The following is a 27,139-nucleotide window of genomic DNA, read 5'->3' on the forward strand; positions in this document are numbered from 1 at the left end:
GGCAAAAGTGCGCAATACACCAGATAGAGCAGTTAGTTTTACATGCAACATTGCTTAGGAGAAAGGCGTTCATTGTATTTTATTATGGTGATCTATACAAGAAAAAGTTCTCGGTATTGCCCGGGAGCAACAACAATACTTATACAGTATTACAATTAAATGTGGTGTATGTTAACCATCAAAGTGTTCAATATCATACACAAAGCAGATGTGTTTCAACTTTGCATTGTCAGTGGACAAAACAAAAGTCTTCCATTATACAGTTTTATATGAGAAAATTTATACAGTTGTAAGGAGCCATAATAGTAATAATTCATTATTACATTGAGAAAAGTGGTATATCTTATGGCAAAATTTCTCAATACCCTATATAGAGCAGCTGTATTTATACGGTGCCCTGATCAGGAGAAAGAACTTGTTTTTATAAACCGTTTATAAAAAAAGGAAAGAACTTCAAAATATTTTTATAGACTGATGAGTAGAAAGAGAAAAGAACTTCAAGAATTTTATCATGTTTTTATAAACTACTGAATAGAAAAGGAAAGAACTTTACCATGTTTTTATAAACTACTGAATAGAAAAGGAAAGAACTTTACCATATTTTTTTAAACTACTGAATAGAAAAGGAAATAACTTTATCATGTTTTTATAAACTACTGAATAGAAAAGGAAATAACTTTACCATGTTTTTATAAACTACTGAATAGAAAAGGAAATAACTTTATCATGTTTTTATAAACTACTGAATAGAAAAGGAAATAACTTTATCATGTTTTTATAAACTACTGAATAGAAAAGGAAATAACTTTACCATGTTTTTATAAACTACTGAATAGAAAAGGAAATAACTTTATCATGTTTTTATAAACTACTGAATAGAAAAGGAAATAACTTTACCATGTTTTTATAAACTACTGAATAGAAAAGGAAAGAACTTTATCATGTTTTTATAAACTACTGAATAGAAAAGGAAATAACTTTATCATGTTTTTATAAACTACTGAATAGAAAAGGAAATAACTTTATCATGTTTTTATAAACTACTGAATAGAAAAGGAAAGAACTTTATCATATTTTTATAAACTACTGAATAGAAAAGGAAATAACTTTACCATGTTTTTATAAACTACTGAATAGAAAAGGAAAGAACTTTACCATGTTTTTATAAACTACTGAATAGAAAAGGAAATAACTTTATCATGTTTTTATAAACTACTGAATAGAAAAGGAAGTAACTTTATCATGTTTTTATAAACTACTGAATAGAAAAGGAAGTAACTTTATCATGTTTTTATAAACTACTGAATAGAAAAGGAAAGAACTTTATCATGATTTTATAAACTACTGAATAGAAAAGGAAAGAACTTTATCATGTTTTTATAAACTACTGAATAGAAAAGGAAAGAACTTTACCATGTTTTTATAAACTACTGAATAGAAAAGGAAATAACTTTATCATGTTTTTATAAACTACTGAATAGAAAAGGAAATAACTTTATCATGTTTTTATAAACTACTGAATAGAAAAGTGTTGTGAAGGAACATAACTGGCTATACACCGGTTACAAACTGTATATATATATTGGACTGTTTGGCAGACAGCGGCAGACAGCGGCAGACAAGCAGTCGCAGTAAGACGGATAGTCTTACGTGTTGATTATCAGACTTTCTTCCCCATACTTGTTACTATGTACTTCTATTTACCTTAGGCGAGCAGCCTTACGTTTCTGTATTATAAATAAAACCCATTACACATACCACTCGGTGTAACTCACGTTTGTCTTTATTTCCTAAGTATTTAGGAATATAACAAAAAGGAAATAACTTTATCATGTTTTTATAAACTACTGAATAGAAAAGGAAATAACTTTATCATGTTTTTATAAACTACTGAATAGAAAAGGAAATAACTTTACCATGTTTTTATAAACTACTGAATAGAAAAGGAAATAACTTTATCATGTTTTTATAAACTACTGAATAGAAAAGGAAATAACTTTATCATGTTTTTATAAACTACTGAATAGAAAAGGAAATAACTTTACCATGTTTTTATAAACTACTGAATAGAAAAGGAAAGAACTTTATCATGTTTTTATAAACTACTGAATAGAAAAGGAAAGAACTTTATCATGTTTTTATAAACTACTGAATAGAAAAGGAAATAACTTTATCATGTTTTTATAAACTACTGAATAGAAAAGGAAAGAACTTCACCATGTTTTTATAAACTACTGAATAGAAAAGGAAATAACTTTATCATGTTTTTATAAACTACTGAATAGAAAAGGAAATAACTTTATCATGTTTTTATAAACTACTGAATAGAAAAGGAAATAAATTAAACCATGTTATTATAAACTACTGAATAGAAAAGGAAAGAACTTTATCATGTTTTTATAAACTACTGAATAGAAAAGGAAAGAACTTTATCATGTTTTTATAAACTACTGAATAGAAAAGGAAATAACTTTATCATGTTTTTATAAACTACTGAATAGAAAAGGAAATAACTTTATCATGTTTTTATAAACTACTGAATAGAAAAGGAAATAACTTTACCATGTTTTTATAAACTACTGAATAGAAAAGGAAATAACTTTATCATGTTTTTATAAACTACTGAATAGAAAAGGAAATAACTTTATCATGTTTTTATAAACTACTGAATAGAAAAGGAAATAACTTTATCATGTTTTTATAAACTACTGAATAGAAAAGGAAAGAACTTTATCATGTTTTTATAAACTACTGAATAGAAAAGGAAATAACTTTATCATGTTTTTATAAACTACTGAATAGAAAAGGAAAGAACTTTACCATGTTTTTATAAACTACTGAATAGAAAAGGAAATAACTTTATCATGTTTTTATAAACTACTGAATAGAAAAGGAAAGAACTTTACCATTTTTTTATAAACTACTGAATAGAAAAGGAAGTAACTTTATCATGATTTTATAAACTACTGAATAGAAAAGGAAAGAACTTTACCATGTTTTTATAAACTACTGAATAGAAAAGGAAAGAACTTTATCATGTTTTTATAAACTACTGAATAGAAAAGGAAAGAACTTTATCATGTTTTTATAAACTACTGAATAGAAAAGGAAAGAACTTTATCATGTTTTTATAAACTACTGAATAGAAAAGGAAAGAACTTTACCATGTTTTTATAAACTACTGAATAGAAAAGGAAATAACTTTATCATGTTTTTATAAACTACTGAATAGAAAAGGAAATAACTTTATCATGTTTTTATAAACTACTGAATAGAAAAGGAAAGAACTTTACCATGTTTTTATAAACTACTGAATAGAAAAGGAAAGAACTTTATCATGTTTTTATAAACTACTGAATAGAAAAGGAAATAACTTTATCATGTTTTTATAAACTACTGAATAGAAAAGGAAATAACTTTATCATGTTTTTATAAACTACTGAATAGAAAAGGAAAGAACTTTACCATGTTTTTATAAACTACTGAATAGAAAAGGAAATAACTTTATCATGTTTTTATAAACTACTGAATAGAAAAGGAAAGAACTTTACCATGTTTTTATAAACTACTGAATAGAAAAGGAAAGAACTTTACCATGTTTTTATAAACTACTGAATAGAAAAGGAAATAACTTTATCATGTTTTTATAAACTACTGAATAGAAAAGGAAATAACTTTATCATGTTTTTATAAACTACTGAATAGAAAAGGAAAGAACTTTACCATGTTTTTATAAACTACTGAATAGAAAAGGAAAGAACTTTACCATGTTTTTATAAACTACTGAATAGAAAAGGAAATAACTTTATCATGTTTTTATAAACTACTGAATAGAAAAGAAAATAACTTTATCATGTTTTTATAAACTACTGAATAGAAAAGGAAATAACTTTACCATGTTTTTATAAACTACTGAATAGAAAAGGAAATAACTTTATCATGTTTTTATAAACTCCTGAATAGAAAAGTGTTGTGAAGGAACATAACTGGCTATACACCGGTTACAAACTGTATATATATATTGGACTGTTTGGCAGACAGCGGCAGACAAGCAGTCGCAGTAAGACGGATAGTCTTACGTGTTGATTATCAGACTTTCTTCCCCATACTTGTTACTATGTACTTCTATTTACCTTAGGCGAGCAGCCTTACGTTTCTGTATTATAAATAAACCCCATTACACATACCACTCGGTGTAACTCACGTTTGTCTTTATTTCCTAAGTATTTAGGAATATAACAAAAAGGAAATAACTTTATCATGTTTTTATAAACTACTGAATAGAAAAGGAAATAACTTTATCATGTTTTTATAAACTACTGAATAGAAAAGGAAATAACTTTACCATGTTTTTATAAACTACTGAATAGAAAAGGAAATAACTTTACCATGTTTTTATAAACTACTGAATAGAAAAGGAAATAACTTTATCATGTTTTTATAAACTACTGAATAGAAAAGGAAATAACTTTATCATGTTTTTATAAACTACTGAATAGAAAAGGAAATAACTTTATCATGTTTTTATAAACTACTGAATAGAAAAGGAAAGAACTTTATCATGTTTTTATAAACTACTGAATAGAAAAGGAAATAACTTTATCATGTTTTTATAAACTACTGAATAGAAAAGGAAAGAACTTTACCATGTTTTTATAAACTACTGAATAGAAAAGGAAATAACTTTATCATGTTTTTATAAACTACTGAATAGAAAAGGAAATAACTTTATCATGTTTTTATAAACTACTGAATAGAAAAGGAAATAACTTTATCATGTTTTTATAAACTACTGAATAGAAAAGGAAAGAACTTTACCATGTTTTTATAAACTACTGAATAGAAAAGGAAATAACTTTATCATGTTTTTATAAACTACTGAATAGAAAAGGAAATAACTTTATCATGTTTTTATAAACTACTGAATAGAAAAGGAAATAACTTTATCATGTTTTTATAAACTACTGAATAGAAAAGGAAATAACTTTATCATGTTTTTATAAACTACTGAATAGAAAAGGAAAGAACTTTATCATGTTTTTATAAACTACTGAATAGAAAAGGAAATAACTTTATCATGTTTTTATAAACTACTGAATAGAAAAGAAAAGAACTTTATCATGTTTTTATAAACTACTGAATAGAAAAGGAAATAACTTTATCATGTTTTTATAAACTACTGAATAGAAAAGGAAAGAACTTTATCATGTTTTTATAAACTACTGAATAGAAAAGGAAAGAACTTTATCATGTTTTTATAAACTACTGAATAGAAAAGGAAATAACTTTATCATGTTTTTATAAACTACTGAATAGAAAAGGAAATAACTTTATCATGTTTTTATAAACTACTGAATAGAAAAGGAAAGAACTTTATCATCTTTTTCATAAACTACTGAATAGAAAAGGAAAGAACTTTATCATGTTTTTATAAACTACTGAATAGAAAAGGAAAGAACTTTATCATGTTTTTATAAACTACTGAATAGAAAAGGAAAGAACTTTATCATGTTTTTATAAACTACTGAATAGAAAAGGAAAGAACTTTATCATGTTTTTATAAACTACTGAATAGAAAAGGAAAGAACTTCATTGTGTTTTTATAATCTTTTGAATAGAGAAAGAAAAGAACATTAATATGTTTTTATAAACTGCTAAATAGAAAAAGGAAAGAATTTAATCATGTTTTTACAAACAGATGAATAGAAAAAGTAAAGAACTTCATTATCTTCATATATAATATTTTGATTGCACAAATCCCCTTCCGGGCCAAAGTATCGTATGTTTGCAAGAGCAGATGCCACATACAAATTCAATACATCTACCCTGATAACCACTATCTTATATAGCTTACGATCACTATTTCTGCCACATTCACTCGTGATAATAAAATGCTGCATTACATCCGATGAGCAACACCATCACAATCGCCACATCTACAGAGGAAGAAATTCTATTTTTTTCGCTCTCAATATTTAGTGCTCCCACCGCTATCAGTTGAGACCAGGTCAAATTCTATATTTTCCTACGATTTTGTGCTTGCACTGGCATTAACTGGTTATTACATACACATATCATAATCTTTCTATTTCCCGATTCAAAAATAATACATTTTCCTTTCTCAAATTCCGCCTATTTTGATTGGCTGATACCTGACTATTCGTATATTCTGGAATCCACTTCTACAATAGATAAACGAACATTCCAAAAAATGATACACTTTCTACAGAAGCAAAAGCATGCTAAAAAAATAACTAAATTAAACATATTTATTGATTGTCTCCGCTCTCTACCGATTACAATCGTACTAAAAAAAAATTAACATATTAACCGATTGTCGTCGCCCTTTACATATTACAATCATGTTGAAAAAAAATTTAACATATAAACCGATTGACGTCGCTAAAAAGAACAACAAAATGAAACATATCATCCGATTGTCGTTTCTACATATTACAATCGTTCTGCAACAACAATACAAAAATATAATTAAACATATTAACTGATTGCGTTCGCTCTATACAGATGACAATTTGGGTAAATTTTTTCATTAACTCAACCTCCACAATTTTTTTCAATATGACGACTGTTACAGGTTTTCGACCATGCTGATTACGACAATCGCATTTTAATTTGATAGACACAAGTACTTTTCGATGATTAGGAGGTGTCTATTTTGAAAACTGTTCTAAACATGAGGCGATTGGGGTTATCTATTCCCAAAGCCGTTCTTAACATGAAGAGGTTGAGGGTTAACCACCAACAACAAACATACTTTAATTTTTTTACGAGAGAGGGGGTATGTCAACTAGCCAAAACTAGTTAACGGGTCCTGCTAGTGTAAATTGTTGAATAGAAAAATAAAAAACTTCATTATGTTTTATAAACTGCTGATTAAAAAAAACATCATCTTCTGTTGAAATGTATGTATGTAAATGTGTGTCTCGCAAAAACTTTCGACACAGGCGACGGATTTTCACGACATTGGTATCGTTTGGAAGCTCGACTATTTGGACGACAAATATCAAAAGATTGCCTAAAACATTAATTCGTTAACCATCAACTGGGCACTTTTTTACAGGGAGGGATCGCCTTTTTTCGTCGATATTTTCAAAGATCGCCTCTTTTCGATTGTCTAGCATTAATTTAAACATACGTCACTTCAGGGTTGGCGATGAGCGCAACAGCTAACACGTCACTTTTGTTCTTTTTTTTTAACTTTCTATTCCTCCATTGCGGTACGAGTTCGAGCCTGCTACTTTTTTTTTGTTTTTGCTCAACACACACCTACAAACACTCGGCAACGCTGGACACCCAGGCAAGTGTTTTTATCAACTGCCGAATAGAGAAAGGAAGGAATTTCACTGTTTTTATTAACTGTTGAATGTAAAAGGAAAAAAATCATTATATTTTTAGAAACTGATTAATAAAGAAAGGAAAAAGTTTATTATGTTTTTGCAAACTGATTAATAAAGAAAGGGAAAAAGTTCATCATGTTTTTATAAACTGATTAATAAACAAAGAAAAAAGTTAATTATGTTTTTATAAACTGATTAATAAAGCAAAGCAAAAAGTTCATTATGTTTTTATAAACTGATTAATAAAGCAATGGAAAAGTTCCTTATGTGTTTATAATCTGATTATTAAAGAAAGGGAAAACGTATATTAAGTTTTTATGAACTGATTAATAAATAAAGGAAGAAGTTCATTATGTTTTTATAAGCTTATTAATAAAGAATAGAAAAATTTTATTATTTTTTTATAAACTGATTAATAAAGAAAGGGAAAAGTTCATTGTGTTTTTATAAAAAGGGAAAACGTATATTATAGTTTTAGAAACTGATTAATAATGAAAAGAAAAAGTTTATTATGTTTTTATGAAATGATTAATAACTGATTAATAATGAAAGGAAAAAGTTCATTATGTTTTTATAAACTTATTAACAACGAGTAGAAAAAGTGTATTATGTTTTTTAAAAACTAATTAATAAAGAAAGGGAAAAGTTTAATATGTTTTTAAAAACTGATTAATAAAGAAAGATAAACGTTCATTATGTTTCAATAAACTGATTAATAAAAAAAGGAAAAAGTTTATTATGTTTTTATAAACTGATCAATAAAGAAAGAAAAAGGTTTATTATATTTTTATAAACTGATTAATAGAGAAAGGGAAAAGTTCCTTATGTTTTTATGAACTGATTAATAAAGAAAGGAAAAAGTTCATTTTGTTTTTATAAACTGATTAATAAAGAAAGGAAAAAGTTCATTATGTTTTTACAACTGATTAATAAAGAAAAGGAAATGTTCATTATGTTTTTATAATCTGATTAATAAAGAATAGAAAAAGTTTATTATGTTTTTATAAACGGAATTATAAAGAAAGGGAACAGTTTGTTATGTTTTTATAATCTGATTAAAAAATAAAGGGAAAAAGTTTACTATGTTTTTATAAAGTGATTAATAAAGAATAAAAAAAGTTTATTATGTTTTTAGAAACTGATTAATAAAGAAAGTGAAAAAGTTCATCATGTTTTTATAAACTGATTAATAAAAAAGGGAAAAAGTTTATTATGTTTTTATAAACTGATTAATAAAGAAAGGGAAAAAGTTCATCATGTTTTTATACACCGATTAATAAAGAAAGTGAAAAAGTTCATTATGTTTTTATAAACTGATTAATAAAGAAAGGGAAAAAGTTCATTATGTTTTTACAAATTGATTAATTAAGAACTTTACAAAGTTTATTATGTTTTTTAAACTGATTAATAAAGAAAGGGAAAAAGGTTATCATATTTTTATAAACTGATTAATAAAGAAAGGAACAAACTTCATTATGTTTTTATAATCTGATTAATAAAAAAAGGGAAAACGTATATTATAGTTTTAGAAACTGATTAAGAAAGAAAGGAAAAAACTTCATTATGTTTTTATAATCTGATTCATAAAGAAAGAGAAAAATTCATTATGTTTTTATGAACTGATAAATAAGGAAATGGGAAAAGTTCATTATGTTTTTATGAACTGATTAATAAAGAAAGCGAAAAAGTTTATTATGTTTTTATGAACTGATTAATAAAGAAAGGGAAAAAGTTTATTATATTTTTATTAACTGATTAATAAAGAAAGGGAAAAGTTCATCATGTTTTTATAAACTGATTAATAAAGAAAGGGAAAACGTTCATTATGTTTTTATAAACTATATAAAGAAAGGAAACAGTTTATTATGTTTTTACAAACTGATTAATAAAGAATAGGAAAAGTTTATTATGTTTTTATAAACTGATTTAATAAAGAAAGGAAAAAGTTCGTTATGTTTTTATGAAATTATTAATAAAAAAAGGAAAAAGTTCATAATGTTTTTATAAACTGATTTATAAGGAAAGAGAAAAAGTGCATCATGTTTTTATAAACTGATTAATAAAGAAAGGAAAAAGTTCATTATATTTTTATAAACTTATTAATAAAGAAAGGAAAAAATTAATTATTTTTTATAAACTGATTACTAAAGTAACGAAAACGTTTATTATGTTTTTATAAACTGATTAATAAAAAAAGGGAAAAGTTTATTATGTTTTTATAAAGTGGTTAATAAAACAAGGGGAAGAGTTCATCATGTTTTTACAAACTGATTAATAAAGAAAGGAAAAACTTTATTGTGTTTTTATTAACTGATTAATAAAGAAAGGCAAATGTTCATTATGCTTTTATAATCTGATTAATAAAGTATAGAAAAAGTTTATTATGTTTTTACAAACTGATTAATAAAGAAAGGGAAAAATTCATTATGCTTTTATAAATTGATTAATAAAAAAGGGAAAAAGTTTATTATGTTTTTACAAACTGATTAATAAAGAAAGGGAAAAAGTTCATTATGTTTTTATAAGTTGATGGAAAGAAAAAAAAGAAAAAACCCAATCATGTTTTTGTAAACTTATGAATACAGAAAGTAAAGACTTCATTATATTTTGATTAACAGCTAGATAAAAAATTAAAAAAAACTTCATTATGTTTTTATAATCTGTTGAATAGTAAAGGACTTCATTACGTTTTTATAAACTATTTTAATAGAAAAATAGGAAACAACGTTATCAAGTTTTTATAAAGTGATGAATAGAAGGGGTAGAACTTAATCATATGTTTATAAACTGTTGATTAGAAAAAAGGAAAGAACTTCATTTTGTTTTTATAAACTGCTGATTATAAAAAATAAGAACCGAATCATGTTTTATAAACTGCTGAATAGAAACAGGAAAAAAGTTCATTATGTTTTTATAAACTGATTAAGAGAAAAAGAAAACTTCATTATGTTTTTATTTACCGCTGAATGTAAAAAGTAAGTCCTCGATCATCTATTTATAAACTGATGAACAAAAAAGAAAAGAATTTCAATATTTTTGTAAATTGCTAAATAGAGAAATGGGTGAGAACTTCATTATGTTTTTATAAAGTGATTAACAGAGAAAAAAAAAAGAACTTTATTATGTTTTTATTAACTGCTGAATAGAAAAAAGGAAGAACTCAATCATGTTTTTATATCTAGTTAATAGAAAAGGAGAATTGTTTTGTTTTTATAAACTGTAGAATAGAAACAGGCAAAAACTTCATAATGTTTTTATAACCTGCTGAACAGAGAATGGAAAGAACTGTTTGATGATTTTATTAACTGTCTAATAGAAAAAGAAAAGAACTTTTTTATAAACTGATGAATAGAAAAATAAATACACTCAATCATGTTTTTATAAACTACTAAATAGAAATACGAAAGAACTTCATTATATTTTTATAAACTGATATATAGAGTAAGGAAAGAACTTCATTGTTTTTATAAATTGCTGAATTTAACAAGGAAAGAACTCTATTATGTTTTTGTAAATTGTTTAATAGAAAAAAGAAAGAACTTAATTATGTTTCTATAAAATGATTTCACGAAAAAGCAAGCACTTGATTATATTTGTATAAACTGATGAATAGAAAAAGGAAATAATATCATTGTTTTTATAAATTGCTGAATAAAAAAAGGGAGAACGTCATTGTTTTTATAAACTGCTGAATATAAAAAGAAAAGCACTTCATCAGGTTTTTATAAATTGCTGAATAGAAAAAGGGCTACTCAGCGTTACACGGGACCTATAATTATTATAGTTAATTTGGTAAGTGGTATAAGTTAGCTTAAAGTGCTGAATATTTCAGATACAGTGCATGCTAGCGAAATGATCAATATTTTTTTTCATAGTGTTGCATACTAGACAAAAAAACTCTGCATTTCTCATTTACACAAAAATTAATATAGGTTTCATTATATTATGAAAAGGGGGAAAGAAGTAATCATTTTCAAGCGAAAAGCTCAGGTAAATGACATACATTATTATTTTCAATTCATTAAAGCAAGAGAGAGAGAGAGTAATGGATTGGTGGAAGTGGGGAAGAGATGTAGAAAAACGGAGAAAGGAGAAAAAGAAAGAAATATAGAAGGACAGATTTTGAGAGGTAGATAAATAGGAATTTTAATATTAAGATGTTAGATACATTTTTTAACATTTTCTACTTTGTTTTTATGACTCTGTGCAACGCTAGGTAGTTCTACTATTTTTCTTCTAAAAATAAGAAAGAGGAAAAGTAACGTATACTGAGCAAGGGGGAGAATAATAGACATAAATTTAGTAAGAGCTGGATCCCCTAATGAATTAATTACAAATGATAATTCGCAGAATTAAAATGGATTTTTTTTACTAATTGATCCGTGCTGAAATAATAACGTTATTATTTAAAAAGGCATTCTTAACATGGGGAGGGGAGGGTGTTTTGTACCTATTCTGTACTTTAACCTTACAATTGAATAAAGCAACATATCATAAAACTTTAATTAAACTTGGAAATACGATTTAAAATATACCGCGGATCAATAAGTGCATTAGCACCGGATTTTTCTGTTTTCAGATATAACTGAATCTCAGAACTAAATAATATTTTAACATATAATCAATGTTATTAAAGTATATATTTAAGAAAAAGCTTTTGTTTCACTCACTTTAGCATAATAATAGATGATGTCTTAAGTCAGTATGAATCAATCATTATTAAATTTAGTGGAAATAAAGAAAACCTTGTCACATAAATAATGTTGCTAAAATTGAATTAGTTTTTATATTTTCCAATTTGGCTCCTGCTTTTGTTATTCAAGACATTTTGGGATGCTGACAGGAGCTTCATAATTTTTACAAATTACGAGGTGCCTTAAATAAGTTTCCAAGTACAGGCATTTAAAATTGAAAATTCTCTGTGTTATTGCTATACATCTTATGAGATGACTGGCCAATTTTTATGATTTCAGGTTTAAATGAACAATTACAGCAGGAATTGGAATAGACCCAACTAAAGCCTGACTGTCACAGCTGGTGAATTTCAAAAATGCAATCGGGACGTGATGACATTTTATAAGAACAATATGCAATAAAATTGTGTTTTAAACTTGGAAAAATGCCACAGAAACGTATGGAATGCTTCAGACTGCTTTTGGCCCATCTTGCATGAATTGAGCATTAGTTTTCAGTGGCATAAGAGATTCAAGGAAGGCAGGGAGTTTATTAGAAATGATGAGAGTTGTGGGAGGAATAAGGAAGTCAGAATACCAGAGTTGATTGGTCAAATAAAGAATTTCATGAATAAGAACCTTCGTGTGTCTATAGAGACACTAAATGTATAGTTTGCTATCAGTGTGGGGACAATTTTTTGCAAGAAACTGAACATGTGGAAGATTTTTGTGAATGCATTAATCCACAACTCCAAGATGGCATCAAGACGGTTCCTCACTCTCATTATAGTCCAGACCTTGCTTTCTGTGACTTTTGGTTATTCCCTAAGCTCAAGGAAAACTTAAGAGTCTGTCGTTATGAGACAACTGAGGAGATGAAAGAGGCTGTGATGAGGGTCATTGACAATAGGACTTTCATGGGGGTTCCCAGAAGTTGTTGGAATGGGATAACAAATGTATTGAAACCGGAGGAGATTATTTTGAAAGGGAAATGAGTTTCATGTGTGTACTATCAATAAAAGTGCCCATACGAAAATTTAAAAAAAAGGCTGGAAACTTATTGATGGCATCGCGTATATGCATGATCAATGCAGAAATCATTGAATATAGTAACTCATTTTGACTGGCTCAAGTATTAGTAAGTTCAAATTTGCACCACACAAAAGATCAGTGATTATTTATCTTTATGCTCACTCTCTTCCTAAGTTGGGCGATTTGATGATTAAATTTACTGAATGAACTCGATTAAGTATTCTTTGTATCTAAATCGAATTTTTATAAATGTTTCAGACAAGCCATTCTTTACTATAGAAAACTCTGAACTGTAACATTTGGCATAACAAATGAAACTGTAATTTTCAACAAGTAATAATTTCTAATTCAAACATAAATTGAATTTATATTTGCATTTAGCTGGATAACATAACTGTGAATTGTAGAAAGCAAATAAAAACGTTCAAATTTGGAAACATTGCTTTTCAGATGTGTTCCATTGTGTGAACACAATATTATTGGTCTCTTATATTGTACATGCTTATCCCACAATACTATTAAAGGTAATACCATCTATTTTTATTACAATAAAGTAATGAGACGATTTATTAATTTGATGAAAGAATATGTTTTATGAAATCTTTCATTTTAGAATAATTCAGAAACTCATTCTATAATTATATATTATATTCCTAATAATTTCATGTGTATAAAAAATTATTTTCGGATTTTTTATAGTTGAAGATTTTTAACAAATAAAAAAAATTATAATAAACATTTTTCAATTTGATTCTTTAAACGTTGAGGGAATTATTACTATTATTTTAACAATTAATTTCTAACAACATTTATCTGAATCAGACTTGTAAAAATATTTGAAAAAGTTATTTTATTTTGTAGGAGGTGTTAACTTTGGATGAAATTGAAGAATTTGGAAATTCAAATTTGAAAGATGAAGAAATGGTTGTTTTTGATAATGCTACCTTAAGTTGGGATTGTACCACAAAAAAAGAAGAAATTCCTGAAGAAAAAACAGGTTTATTTTCAAAAAAAAATTTCATCATTATTAAACATGATTTTATACTTTATTTTTTACTTATAGAGGTTTTAAAGTAGTAGTGGAATTTGCTGGAGTCTCACTAAGATAATGTATAGAATCTTCAACAAGAAAACTTGTGTTTCTTTTTCCAATTTTAAAAGGATGTTATTTTATTCATAATATCTAATTAGTATGTAATGTTTGTAAAGTGTCAGAATGATAGGTGCAAAGTGTTTGTGAGTTAATAGCAGAATTAATGTATTTCCATTGTTTATTAGTTGAGTTATGTTTTTTGTGTCAGAGGACATTCCTACATATATGTTTGGCATGCTATTGAAGTGACATTACTTTTTAATTCTAAAATTTTTAAACTGGAATTATGTCTTTATGTCCATACTTTGTTTTTTTATTTGTTCATAAAATAGATAACAACTTTGTAAGACATCTACGTATTTCCTTTATGATTTGTTAACAGTACTGTAATCTTCTCATTATATTCTTTGCTAACCCTAACCCCTATAAAAATAAGTCATTATGTAGTAGTGACTCTGACTTCAATCAATTAAAATTCTCTCAGAAAGAAACTGTTCTGTAGCTACAGTTTCTATGGTCGTTGCTGATAATTGTTTTCAGAATTCAAAACTTTCCTGACAAAATTAAAATGATGAAAAAAAAATCAGAGTTTTATGACTTCCCTTCAAAGATTCTATAATGCAAGAAACATAAATCATGGCTTACAATGTCTGAGGCAGCTTTAGATGTGCCTAGAAAACAACATTATGTTGAACACATTTCCAACATAAGTAAATAAAATTTGGAGAGGCAGTTTGCTTTTGATTTTTATGGAATCCCAAAGCTTTTTACCCTCATGTGCAAAGAAATAAAAAATTTGAACAGCCAAATTGTAACTCTAAAGAGAAAAATGGTGACAAAAAAAACTCAAATGAGTGTACAAAACAATGAACCTCATCTCAAAATCCATGAAAGTTCTACTCAAACAAGCAATCATGACTTAGTTTACATCGACTGCTATCATCTTTTCATCTTAACATAGTTTTTAACATAGTTTTATTCCAACACATTCGTGTCTTACAAATGTGATGGAATAATGAATTACAATTATAATGGATGGTAGAGATATTGCTTTCACTTTGTCAATCAGCACTTACTTTCATATAAACTCACGTATGGCTTCCATGAACCGGTATAAAATGGATAAGATACTTTCTTGGTGATTGTGCTTACAAGGCCCAGACAAGTGGCAATCTGTCATCTAAGATGGATGCTTACAATGATCTTCCTCAAGGCTCTGTGTTGGGTTCTATTTTCTTTTTACTCTATATCGACAACATTCTAAAAGTGATTGGTTAAAATGTGCCGTCAGTTGCAGATCGTGTGAAATTAGTAGCTCATAGAAATGAAATTGATAATCTCAAGTCTTCAATGTAACTGGAAATGGTGCATTGAATGGGACATACCTCAATGTAGATAAATGTTGTCATATTACAGTGGGTTCTCTTTCTCTTACTTTTGATGGTGATATGACTCTGCTAAAGGAGGCGAATGAAACAAAAGATCTTGGCCTTGTAATCGACTCGTCCTTCACACTAAACATTGTATTCAAGCTGCATACAAAGCAAGTAGCACTCTATTTCTTATTCAACTCTCTTTCTGTAAACTCATTTGTAGAATATTTCTCCCACTTTATATTTCCTTCATCAAACCACTGTTAATGTATGGTGTCCTTTTCTCCATATCTAATACATGATATCCAACATATGGAAAGAGTTCAAAGACTAGTGCAGTTGTAATCTAAAAAGAAAAAGAGAGAAATTGACAGCACTCCTATGACATCTGCGTGATTAACACAACTTCTAAATCTCTGACATTGATTTTGCTGCCAAACACTTACCCCTTCTTCATCACAATTCGTCCTTTTTATCACAGCTACTCCTCTCATATGCAAATTATATTTTAACACCATGGTCTTTAAAGATCATTTCACATTATATAGATCTTGCATTTGTAGCTCTCAATACACAGCCAGACATAGCTGTCCCTAAATAGATGGCCAGACATAGTTAACCCTTGATAGGCAGCCAGACACAGCTAGCCCTCACAACATGACCAGACTAAACTAGTCTTCATTATATAATCAGACACAGCTAGCCCTCACAACATGACCAGACTAAACTAGTCTTCATTATATAATCAGACGCAGCTAGACCTCACTACACGGCTACGCACAAGTAGCCTTCCGTGTATACTAGACACAGCTAACCCTTCATTTTCTTGTTGACTTTCAAACACAGATGAGGCAATCTGCGACGTTCTGACAAGACTGTGCAAGCGTCACATCCATGCTCAATTCATGCTCTTTCACCAGTAATTGCAGGATTCCTAACCGTTGCCTAACCAGTATCTCGCCAGCAACCCTTGTATTCACCCATGACTTTCCAATCAGGGTGTCAGAAATCCACTAGTGCACGCACGCCTAATTAGTGACCAAGTGCAATGTCATTGCCTCCACTGGAGGGCCAAGTTGCCCCCCCCCCGAGCACCATGTCGAGCTCGACTAAATTTATATGCCTTGCATTGTTGGTTGGATGCAACCAACACGCATCTTTGATGACATTCACACTTGCCTCCAGTACCACTCCTGTAGCTATAGAAGTTGCATGCACCCAGACTGTAATCTTGCTGCTGCCCATGCACCAGTCTACTCTGACAGGGTCCTACTCTCATATCCTGCTCAGCATTTCTCTTGGTTGCTGCGATCTCATCGTCTCATCCCTTGATTGTTGCGATCACCAAGCGTTTGACAAACACAACTGCCACTCTGAGCCATCCACACATGGAAAAATGACAAACAAGTTTCCCCACACAGGGAAAACATGTACTGACGGATCAGCACATTGGAATTTCTGGAATCTGATTTCCTCATCTTCATCAGAGGGTGCCGCTTTCTTCCTGGACCTGTAAGCTAAGAACTCTGGCTCCATCTTTTAGTTACACCAGTTCCTTGCAATCCAAACTGAAGTCAGAAAAATGCTGATGCACACGCAATACAGAGACCAAATTTTCATTGATGAAAATGTTATCAATGCATGCTGACACATCATGCTTGATTATGTGACCTTGCAATAAGATGGCATCTATAACAGATTTTATAATGAGAGGTGCCACATTGAGCCCAAACTCTAACCATGTGAGACAAAAACTCCAGCCCTTAAAAAGGACAGTTGATATGGCCAAAGTGCCTCATCAACATGGATCTGAAGATATGCCTTCTGTAAATCGAGAAGTGACACATCAACTTCTTGCTGCTGCCATTGTTTTAGCTTTTGTGCGTGCACTTTTGCATTAGCAGTAAACACATCCATTTAATTCACGGTAGTCCAACACTAAATGTACCTGCTGCTTTTGCTTCTGCATGACCATCATCAAGGAATCAAGCCGTTAGGAAGCCCCAGACTCTCTCCTGGGAATATGGAATCAATCAGCCTTTGTGACCCAAAGTTCCAGTTTATTTGTTTACTGCTCCACGTCTGGCATCGATTCCTGCTAACTATTGACTGGGAATACCCGGTGTCGACGAGCACCATGCGCCATCGATTTCCTCATCAACCACAGAAAATGCACCAGTTATTGACCGACATGGGATAAGGGTAGTCTCCGCACTCGTTTCCCAAACAATTTTGCGCTATGTGGCCTAGCTTGTTGCAACAATGACAGCATATTCGTCCTCATGCTTTTTGGTCATTTGTGTCTCCTGTATTGCTCTAGCTTCGGCAGTCCCTAGAGCAATGGTTGGGTCCACCACATCTGTAGCCTCCTAAGCCCCTGTTGGTGATTCAGTTGCTTTTATAGCTGCCACAACCAGTCCTTCGTCTTTCAAAATGTTTCGGCTCTGGCTAGTAATTCATCCAGTCCAAACTCATTAAGCCTCGAAGATGCTCGCAATAGCCAACTGGTGTCATCTGGAAGACCCACCAAAAAGGTGCATCCTAGTATGCAGTCATTTTCTCCACCAAACAGTATGGCCAGCCTCCTCAAATCAGTCAGGTAAATGTTCAACATTTCGCCCAGTTCAAGCCGTCATTCAGTAAATTGTTTGTAGGTGATGAAGGAGTTATAGCAAAGGCTGCATATACTTCCTGCTTACTTTCTTCCTGTTCTAGTATACGGTGTATGCTCCTTTTGTGAGCTTCAGTGAGGTGACCAGTGTGAGCTCTGTTATTTTGGACAGCCTGCAAACATATTTGGCCTTTTCAAACCATTCAAACCATTTGACAACAGGCCAGTTGGAGAGCCGTCAGATTCAGCAATCAACTCGAATTTGTCCATAAGGCCAAAATAGCTTATAACATAAGCAGGAAAAAAAATAAAGCACGAAAGCAAAGTGATTCAGTAACATGCAACAACAGTCTCCAAGGATTCGCCTACAACTGTCTGTCTGTGTTCTCCCTACTTTTATGCAGTTGAGCAGCGAGATTTTACACACAAGCAGCGAGATTTTGCATCACTTTGCGAGAACACTAGCCATAAAAGTTGTAGGTGTCGCCATTTTGATCCCCCCCTCCGGCATCATGATTCTACATGACGCACACAGGTGTGGACACTTTAACAATAAGCTATTTTCTTGGTTTCCACAATTTTTCTTACAGTAGTATCATAACTATCAGGCATCCAATTAAAGCTTCGAATTAAATGAATGAGTAAAAGTAACCTTTATTATGATAACTCTTTGAGGTTTTATTTTTTGCTTTTTATTGAAGTAAAGTATTAATAAAATGGATGACTTTTAAGACCACACAGGAGGCGGAATGTAGTCTACGAATAAAAGACATAATAAGGGGCACTCTGGTTACCAAAAATAATAATTGTCCCAGTATAGAGGGTTTCCCCTCCATTGACTGGTACAAATTATCTTAAGTGCAGCATCTGCCGGAACAGATGGTATTTATTTGCTCCCCCACCGAGCAAATTAGGCACAAGGCCAATTTTTAATGTGAGGAGTGAAGGGAGGGGGAAGAGAAATGGGGACCAGCTCCCGAGAGGTGGGAAATGGGAGCTGGTTAAAGGTCAGGCATGTGGGGTTGCCCCCACATCTGGTCTTTGCTAGTCATAGCTAGTCATAGCTAGTCATAGCTTGCAGCATCTGCCGGAACAGATGGTGTTTATTTGCTCCCCCACTGAGCAAATTAGGCACAAGGCCGTTTTTAATGTGAGGTTAAAACCAGCTCCCCTAAAAGTAGGCAAAAAGGGGGCACTCTGGTTACCAAAAATAATAATTGTCCCAGTATAGAGGGTTTCCCCTCCATTGACTGGTACAAATTATCTTAAGTGCAGCATCTGCCGGAACAGATGGTATTTATTTGCTCCCCCACCGAGCAAATTAGGCACAAGGCCAATTTTTAATGTGAGGAGTGAAGGGAGGGGGAAGGGAAAAAGGGGGACCAGCTCCCGAGAGGTGGGAAATGGGAGCTGGTTAAAGGTCAGGCATGTGGGGTTGCCCCCACATCTGGTCTTTGCTAGTCATAGCTAGTCATAGCTTGCAGCATCTGCCAGAACAGATGGTATTTATTTGCTCCCCCACTGAGCAAATTAGGCACAAGGCCGTTTTTAATGTGAGGTAAAAACCAGCTCCCCTAAAAGGGGTCACTCTGGTTACCAAAAATAATAATTGTCCCAGTATAGAGGGTTTTTATTTAAATGCTGCCCACATCAGCATTATGTGGCACAAGGCCGGAAAGTGGGAACCCCGCAGGCTCCCCTAAAGGAGGGGCACTCCTGCAATTTTAAAAATTGCCTGAGTAACCCCGTCGGCATTCCCCGGTCGGGGCGCCTCAGGCAGCAAGCAATAAACTTGCCCCACCGGAAAGCCCGGTGGCAAGGCCTGGGAGGGTGGACCTCCTAGGTATTACCCAGGCGGTTCCCAGTATAGAGGGTTTCCCCTCCATTGACTGGTACAAATTATCTTAAGTGCAGTATCTGCCGGAACAGATACTACACTTTGATCTTGGCCCGAAGACCAAGTAAAACTCAAGTATCATTGTTCAACTGTGCTCTAAACAGAAACATTCACTTCGAATGTGCTTCTTGTTTTATCAAAGAACCTACTGTTGATTTTATACACTTCGTCCTTCTGCTTGTGCAGTAATAACATTTCTCAAATGCACTTGTGATGTTAGGCTGTAGAAGGGTGTTAACTTTGGGAAAAATCTGACTGTTCCTTCTTTAATCGGATTTTTTAATAATCGATTTTTGATACTTATCAGAGGTATTCTGATACAAAACCTATCCAAGAACACTCACAGATACATAAAGTACAATAGTATGAAATTTCAAAGTCCATAGAGAATGAACTCACACACACACACACACACACACACACACACACACACACACACACACACACACACACAAACATAGACAAAGTGCCTAAGTACAGATATATAGTTATTTACCTATTTTTTCTTTGTATTTTATCACCTAAATGTAACTGATGTCTCCATTTTTTATAGAAACCAAGTTTAATAATGGATCACAAGAATTACCAGCAAAGATTAATTTACTTCCATCTACAGAAGAAGCCATTTTAAGTAACATCAGTTTGGTCCTCAAAAAAGTAAGTTTTGGTTTAAATTCTTTACATTATTTTATTTTTTTCATTTAAGAATATAGAAACATAATCTTTTTTAATTTTAATAAAAACCTCTAAACATGTTTTGAAAAAATTGTTGAAACTCTATATATGTTTCCAGTAAGTGATATTTTTGACATCTTTCTCCCCAAGTTTCTGTTTGGATCTATGCTATTTATACTTAATATAACTATTTGGATTTAACATACCTGAGTTGATAGATAAGAAGTTCACTGGTGGTAAATTAAATTTCGATGTCAGTACTTGCTTGTCTAGCCACAACGAAAAGTTGAGATACAACAAAACAGTTTGCAAATGACTCTATATGCATATTTTTACTGATGAAAATGTATAGGTCATTTCTAAAGGTTTATAGTGTTTTATTTTGAGAACTTAAATTAAATTATTTCAATTTTTTATATTTCCACTTTTTCTAACTCTTCCCTAAAACTACCCTTCTAACCCTTCCCCCTTCTTTTAAGAGAAACTTGATTTTTGCAATTAATTTAAATTCATAAGAACTTTAATTTTGCTTATTGCCAATCATGGCTTTTTTTCTCTCCTCAAAATTTGAAAAGGTCTGGAACCTTTTTAATTTTTGTATTTTAATTTTTCTTGCCTGATAAAAGCAAATATGATTGAAATGGTCTGCACATCGTAGCAAGATATGACTGTATTTACATAAAGAATATATATATATATATATATATATATAATACAATATAAATAAATGACAAAATTCTGTATTCCAAATTTCAAGATGTTGACTATCTTACCATTTATTTCTTTAAGTATGTTGAAATGCACAATTCATTAATTCATTCATTTTTATGCATACACAGTTTATTTGTGCATGCATATACACATACATATATACATACACACACATATGCATGTACACACACATGCACACATATATATGTAGATATATATTTAAGCATTGTTAAAAATAACAGAATTCTGCTATTTACTGATTTCATTTGTAACAGTATTTTAAAAATACAATTTTGATGGTGTCGTTTTTCTTAGGGTTTATGTTTTTACTGTGGAATGAGTTTGAATAGAGTTTTATGTGCTTATCGACGATTTTATTAGGAAAATTATTGTTTATTAGGGTTTGTTTTATGTTTGTTAGTTCTTTATAAAATATTTGTCAGGTTGATGCTATATTGCATGAGCGGGGAATCAAATTTTTTATAAGGGCAGTTTTCTATTTTTCTGGGCGTTTGTGATGGTAATTTAAGAGTATTGCATTATTGTTGGTAGATTTTTTGTATGTTGAGGTTGTGTATTTAGTGGGATTGCTTGAATCTACTAATATGTCGAGAAATGGTATTTTGTTATTTATGTTTGGTTCGTGTGTGAACGGAGTGTGTTTCTAGGTTTAGTTTGAGTTTTTAATGCCTTGTATGGATTCAGCTGCAATGAATATATTGTCGACATATCGGGCATAGTGGTTTTATTTTTTGGATCTGAAAAGATTTTATTTTCGAGGTGGGTCACCATCAAAGTATACTATAAAAACCAACTACAAAACAGATGAAAAAATAAGAAAAAACCTAATTAAAAGATACACCAGACCCATCGACCAAAAAAAAGATGAAACTAATAATATATTAAACTAAATTTAAAACCTCTAATTGAATAATTAAAAACAATAACAATACTAGCACCACACTAAACCGAACTAATGTAGTGTATGAATTTATTTGCCCTTCCAAAGAATGTCTATGAGCCCGCTCTAAAAACTCATACAATGCATACATAGGCCACACCATAACAACACTCTTCCAACGACTAATCTATCATTTAGCTGACAATAGTGCCATAAAACAACATCTAACATTCCATGATAAAAACCTACGGTTGCCCGACATTAGAAATATCTCAACTAACAATACTAAAATTCAATACCTTAACAACTGCACATGACGACTAAAATTACTAGAAGCCATACTTATCAAAAAACTACAGCTCCTTTTTAACCTGATAACTAACAAGAAACTAAATAAGTAAACTATAAAATAAGAAAATTGAAATTAAGAATAAAAATAATTCACCCCTAACCTCCTGCAACCACCTTTATAACCAATAAAAAAAAATATTTCAACTATAAACACACCAAGCCTCAAAGGAAAAGAAAAAGAAAACGATAACAACAACAATCACTCCTGATGATAATCGGATGCACCGATAGAAAATGCTTGAGAATAATATGGCTGAACAACAACTTTTGGACGCCATTTTATACATCATGCCAGCTGAAATAAAAAAGACTGCTCGGCGAATGGAAAAGATATCCAGAAAAATCGGAAAAAAGAATAACTCTGTTTTGTTCAATCAGACGTGCTTGAATAATGACTTGCTGCCCAAATATACAAATATATATATAAGAAACCGTATAATGAAAATAAAACGTTGAATAAATTACAATATTTATTAATCCATCAACAATTCAACCAAGGAATTATAATAAAGAAAATTTTTTGTTTTTTGAATTTTTGATGGATTAATAAATATTGTAATTTATTATAATTTTATTTTCATCATTAATTTTTTCCTGTTTTTTTATTATTTCTTTGTCTAGTATATTGAGCTTTCTTTTATCTCGGTATGTTCTAATATAAAAATAATATTTATATTTGTAATTTTATTTAAAATATTATTACTATATCTATAATTTTAATATATATATATATATATATATATATATATATATATATATATATATATATATATATATATGCAATGTAGACTACAATGTGAACTAAGTAAAATAAAATGGGCGATTTAACCGATTTCAATGACAATAAAATATGGGATGGTGAAACATTTGTCGATCCTCATTCATTCCGGGGCAACGTCGAGTCTCCTTGATATCGACGTTGCCCCGGAATGAATGAGGATCGACAAATGTTTCACCATCCCATATTTTATTGTCATTGAAATCGGTAAAATCGCCCATTTTATTTTACTTAGTTCACATTTTAGTCTACATTGCACTGTAGAGAACCTACTGTTAATTTTAGACAATTATTATTATATATAATGGCTTGAATTAAAGTTTAAAATGCGAAAGTCAGTATCATGCTTCAATTATGGTCCAAACGAAAACATTTATTTCAAACGCACTCCTGTCATATCAAAGAGCCCACTGTTGATTTTATATGCCGTGCCTTTCTGCTTGTGTGGTAATAAAACTTTAAGGTGTTAACTTTAGTCAAAATCGCCTGTTCCTTCTATTGTAATATTATGACCCTTTTAGGCTGTGATCATAGCGTAGTATCTGTTAACTGTGGCAAGCGGGGTCAAGGGTCAAAACATTATTATTGCTATTATATTCTTGTTAATTGATTTGAGCGACGGATGGTCGCTGGATCAGTTATTGTGATTAGAAGAATAAACAATTAAATTGCGAAAGAAATGATTGACGTGTGAATCGCAAAAAGAATGTGAAAATAGATGTAAACACTCTTTTGGATTTGGATAAACAAATAACTAGATGGAAACATTAGGTTGGTCTGAGACACGTAATTAGGTGACGTAAGAGAATACGTGATGTAGTTAGTTTTGGAGAGATTCAGAGAGTTGAGGATTGACCACCAGAGCAGACAGACGTCTAGACAAGGGTGGACAGACAGCTAGGAGCGAGCTGTAAGAATAGAAAATGTAGAAACTGCAGATCCTGTGAAAACTATTTGAGACAACTGTAATAAATTTATATTATAAAAATATAAAGAGTTGTTTCAATGGTTTCACAAATAAGAACAGATGTCTCAATTGGTTGGTGCTGATCGCCTCATGGTTCGTCACGGAGCAGCAGGAAGTTAAAAGAACTCTTCAAGAAAAAAAGGTATGAAGCATATATTATTCTTCTTGCATATGAACTGTAAAAATATCCCGTGTGATAAGTCTGATAAACATGATTCAGTTTACACGTCAATATCATGTCCCCTGGCTAAACAACATACATACGATTTATACGTTTATTATCTGTCTGTTAAAAGAACAATATCTTACATCCACTAGATAACACATGATACGTTTTAATATATCATCTCCTCAAATATAAACCAATATACAACACTATCATAAGATTTTTTCGATTATCGATACTTATCAAAAACATTCCGATACGGAACTTATTTAAAATCACTGCCAGGCACGTAAAGTACATTTGTGTGAAATTTCAAAAAATCGGTCCAGTAATTTAGGAGTCCATAGGGAAGAACTCTTATATACACAGAGACAAAGATTTTTTTATATAAGAGTACACACACACACACACACACACACACACACACACACACACACACACACACACACACACACACATATATATATGCATTGATGGTTCCTGAAAGGATGAAACACTAATGTCTGTAGGTATTAAAAAAAACTATTATAGTAATAATTATGTCAGCCCTTTAAGAACTCGGTCTTTATTGTTGAGCACTTTAAAGTTGAAATACAAGTTGGTTACTTAAGCTCGCATGTGCAGATTATGATCTTATAATCATTAGATCAATATGGACGAATGTCTCGACATTTAAAAATAAATGCTTAAATTTCAAGGATATTTCTCGCATTTAAAGTTGGCCATGAGGGTTATTCCTTGATAATGTAGTCAGAGATGGCTTTGTGGCTGGGTTCGAATCTCCCAACTGGTGGTAATCATGACACCATGCACTGATAATTCCTGAAAAGAAGGAAACACTAGTGTCTCTAGGTATTTAAAAATTATTATAGTAATATATATATAAGCCTGACAAATTCTCACGAAAATGAAATGCGGAATATTCTGTGTAGCTTAATCGCCATGGGTCTGATCTGTGTGTGTGTGCTATTTTTGTGGGTTTTAATAAGGTGATAAAAGGTAGGTAATTTGCTGTATTTAGTAATAAAATTTAGTCAGACCCATTGTTTCAAGCGTTAACGGTCCCCTTTATAAAATCTCTTGGTTAATATCCCGCCTACTTAAACCTCTACTCTCTACCTTCCCAGCCCATGTTAGTAGTTCCAACCAAGTAATTAACAGACTCAACGATCTACCACACCATCTACTCTAACTATACAGATACCCATTTAGCCTAGACGTCGTTTCTTTATACACCTCCATTCCTGCACATCCAGCCATTAATCTCATGGCAGACATTATAGCATCTAAAAACCCACAATGCTTCGGAATTACTCCAGGAGATCTCTTACAACTCCTCCGTATTATAGTAGACAACACTTACTTTACTTTCCTACAAAACACGTTCAAACAAGTATCTGGACTACCCATGGGCTCCAGTCTATCCGGTATTCTTGCCATTGCTTATATGGACAAACTCGAAAGACACACCCTTAGTACCTGCTATTCTTATCTCCTTTTTACTAGATATATCGATGACATTTTAATTATCACATACTCCCGCGAAGAAGCTATTAACATTTTCCACAAATTCAATAACGCCGACCCAAACTTAAAATTTACTATAGAACACCCAGACTCTTCGGAATCTCTTTCTCTACTTGATTTTAAAATACAAATAAAAAAAAATGGTGCCATATGCACTGAATTCTACAGAAAACCCGCCAGCAAACGCCTCTTCGTACATTTCAAATCTGCGCTACCTCTCAAGGACAAACTAAACTACGCACATGCCGAAATCTCACGCATACAAGACAAATGCACTAACATCTCCGACAAACATACACACACTAACAATTTCCTACAGACCCTCTCACTAAACGGCTACCCTAATACGATCCTATCCTCACTTAAAAAGAAAAAACGCAACACCCGACCCTTCTCTAACAATTGTTTTCTAAAACTACCCTTCCTCAGTGACAAAATCTCATCTTCAATCCGAAAAGCCATCCGCAGCGAGGGGCTCAACATTCAACTCATCCACACTGGATCTACTTTAAGACAACAGCTCAACCGAAAACATCCATCGCATACACCTTCCCCTTGTTCACTCTCTAATTGCCCAATATCACACACAGGTTTATGCTTTAAGAACCACGTTGTTTACGACCTACAATGCGCTAAATGCAGTGCATCTTACATCGGAAGCACTACCAGATTGCTTCATCACCGCATTAAAGAGCACTTAAACACTACTGCTTCGTCGTTCTATAAACATATTCGCACTTGCATTAATTCAGAACCAGATTTTCACATCAACATTCTTGCTTCTTCAAGAAACGTAGGTCAACTTCGTATCCTCGAATCTTTAATTATTTCAAAAAATACTCCCACACTAAACAATAGACTGGAATTGAGCTCCGCTTTTATAATATAAGTTTAAAACATAAGAAAAACAATAATTAAAAAAAAAAAAAAAAAAACCTTGCTTGAATAGTCATCTCCCTTGATTCACAAACGCAACAAGTATTTCAAACATCAACTGATTTATTTTAACGTTCTCCTAACGTCATT

General features: G+C 31.0%; 1 protein-coding gene across 4 annotated transcripts in view; it reads left to right on the forward strand.

Annotated features, from left to right (window-relative positions):
- LOC145292023 (ATP-binding cassette sub-family C member 5-like) overlaps positions 1-27,139 on the forward strand; it is a 358,649-nt gene that overhangs the window by 238,742 nt on the left and 92,768 nt on the right. For all 4 annotated transcript variants that reach the window (XM_080138030.1, XM_080138031.1, XM_080138032.1 and 1 more), the window contains 2 exons: positions 13,925-14,060; positions 20,591-20,694. In XM_080138030.1, coding sequence (XP_079994156.1) covers positions 13,925-14,060; positions 20,591-20,694 — 240 coding nt within the window. The remainder of the gene's footprint in view (positions 1-13,924; positions 14,061-20,590; positions 20,695-27,139) is intronic.

This window comes from Euprymna scolopes, chromosome 13 (assembly GCF_053919585.1).
Source record: "Euprymna scolopes isolate OS-2025 chromosome 13, ASM5391958v1, whole genome shotgun sequence".
Taxonomy (NCBI): domain Eukaryota; kingdom Metazoa; phylum Mollusca; class Cephalopoda; order Sepiida; family Sepiolidae; genus Euprymna; species Euprymna scolopes.